This window comes from Octopus bimaculoides, chromosome 15 (assembly GCF_001194135.2).
Source record: "Octopus bimaculoides isolate UCB-OBI-ISO-001 chromosome 15, ASM119413v2, whole genome shotgun sequence".
In the NCBI taxonomy this organism is placed as follows: Eukaryota; Metazoa; Mollusca; class Cephalopoda; order Octopoda; family Octopodidae; genus Octopus; species Octopus bimaculoides.
In genome coordinates this window covers 1,489,640-1,491,390 of record NC_068995.1, presented here as the reverse complement: position 1 = coordinate 1,491,390, position 1,751 = coordinate 1,489,640, and the positions used below count along the sequence as shown (strand labels likewise).

Sequence of the window (1,751 nt, the reverse complement as noted above, 5' to 3'; positions counted from 1 at the left end):
AGAGATATATAGAGAGAGAAAGTATCGGCAAAATAATGGTGAGAGGAGTAAGAGAAAGAGAGAGAGAGAGAGAGAGAGAGAGAGAGCAAAGGTCGGTATGGACGGGGCTCAACTAGTCAGGACCCTAAGAGATCGACAGAGAGGATAGAGAGATGATATATAGAGAGAGGGATAATAAAGAGAGAATAAGAGGACTATTAATTGTACAGTATAGAGAGAGAAAAAGAAAGAGAAAGATACTAGAGAGAGAGAGTTGGAGAGAGACAGCATTATGGACGTTGACTCCAGTAGTGCTGGTTCGTTATGTATGTATGTGAGTGTGTGTGTGTGTGTGTGTGTATATATAGATAGAGACAGAAGGGAACGAAAGAATCGAGAGTGACATACGAAGAGGTGAGAGAGGGAAACGAGGAAAAGGAAGAAAGATAGAAGATATTAAAAGACAGAGGAGAAAGGAGGAGGAGGAAAAGTAGGAGAGGCGATAGAGTAGAAGATGAACACAGAGGAATGAAAGCAGGAGTAGGAGGAAGGGGAGGAGTTAAAGGAGTAGGAGGAGAGGTAAGAGAAGTGTTGTTTAGACAGTATGGACGACGAAGACGCCACCAGTTGTTCGGTGTCGCAGCCAATGGTGTCTTTAATACCACCTTTTACTATCAAAGTGAAGTCGGAACCACTGGATGACATTAAGGTAAGAAGACACAGCGGACGTCTGTTTTATTTCTATCGACATGCATTGAAGAGATATGGGTAGACTAAACTGTGAAGTATGTATATATAGAGAGAGAGAGAGACACACACACACACGTGTACTGGGACGGATTAATGTATGCGCACGCCGACACATCAACAAAAACATTGCACACACACACACACACGCGCGCGCGCACATGTACATACACGCACACACATGCACGTACACACGCGCTCACAACATACATGCACACGCAACACACATACACAACACGCACATAACACACACATACATAACCTCAAATGCCCTGTACACACGCATATTGAAACACATGTACAGATATATGTGTGTATGTGTGTTGATAGTGTGTGTGTATTTTGTACTGGAAGCTGGAATTTGGGCCAATTATTGTCACTCGGAGTTTTCCGTTTCCAATCCATCCCGCGAAGAATTCTGGTAACTCAGAGTAACGACGGTTCGTGGAGTTTTTTTTTCTAAGATATTCTAAGATAGCCTCGGTATTGAGTACTTTCGTCTTGGTCGCGCGTATGTTTGCGTACACACACAAACGCACATATACACAATATACACACACACATTCGCATAAACACGAATGCACTGTCATCACATACACAATATGCACGCAAACCAAAATTATCAACAATTAATCACACGCACACACACACACGCACACACACACAGAGTCATAAACAAGCACTGACCCACGAAAATACACCAGTGTGTGTGTGTGTGTATATATAGATAAACAGTGTGTGTGTGTGATTAATTGTTGATAACTTGGATTGCGTACATTAGGGTATGTGATGGTGCTTCCGTGTACATGTGAATGTGTGTGTGTTTAGATAAAGAGAGTGTGTGTGTGTGTGCGTGCGCGCACACACACACACACGCCAATATACGACTAAGGACAGAAGAGAGTGTACTCAATACTGAAAGTAGAGTATATATATATTTCATTAGAAAATTGAAACTTCACGAGTTGTTATTCGGAGTGTGTGTCTGTGTATGTATGTATATATATATATATATATATATATAT

The 1,751-nt window shown here is 41.6% G+C and overlaps 1 protein-coding gene across 2 annotated transcripts in view; it reads left to right on the top strand.

The window, feature by feature from the left end:
* The first annotated feature begins 350 nt into the window (after positions 1-350).
* LOC106874120 (sine oculis-binding protein homolog) overlaps positions 351-1,751 on the top strand; it is a 139,431-nt gene continuing 138,030 nt past the window's right edge. The window contains exon 1 of one of the 2 annotated variants that reach the window (XM_014921730.2): positions 351-688. In XM_014921730.2, coding sequence (XP_014777216.1) covers positions 584-688 — 105 coding nt within the window. In that variant the 5' untranslated portion in view covers positions 351-583. The remainder of the gene's footprint in view (positions 689-1,751) is intronic. The other variant, XM_014921731.2, reaches the window with a different exon arrangement.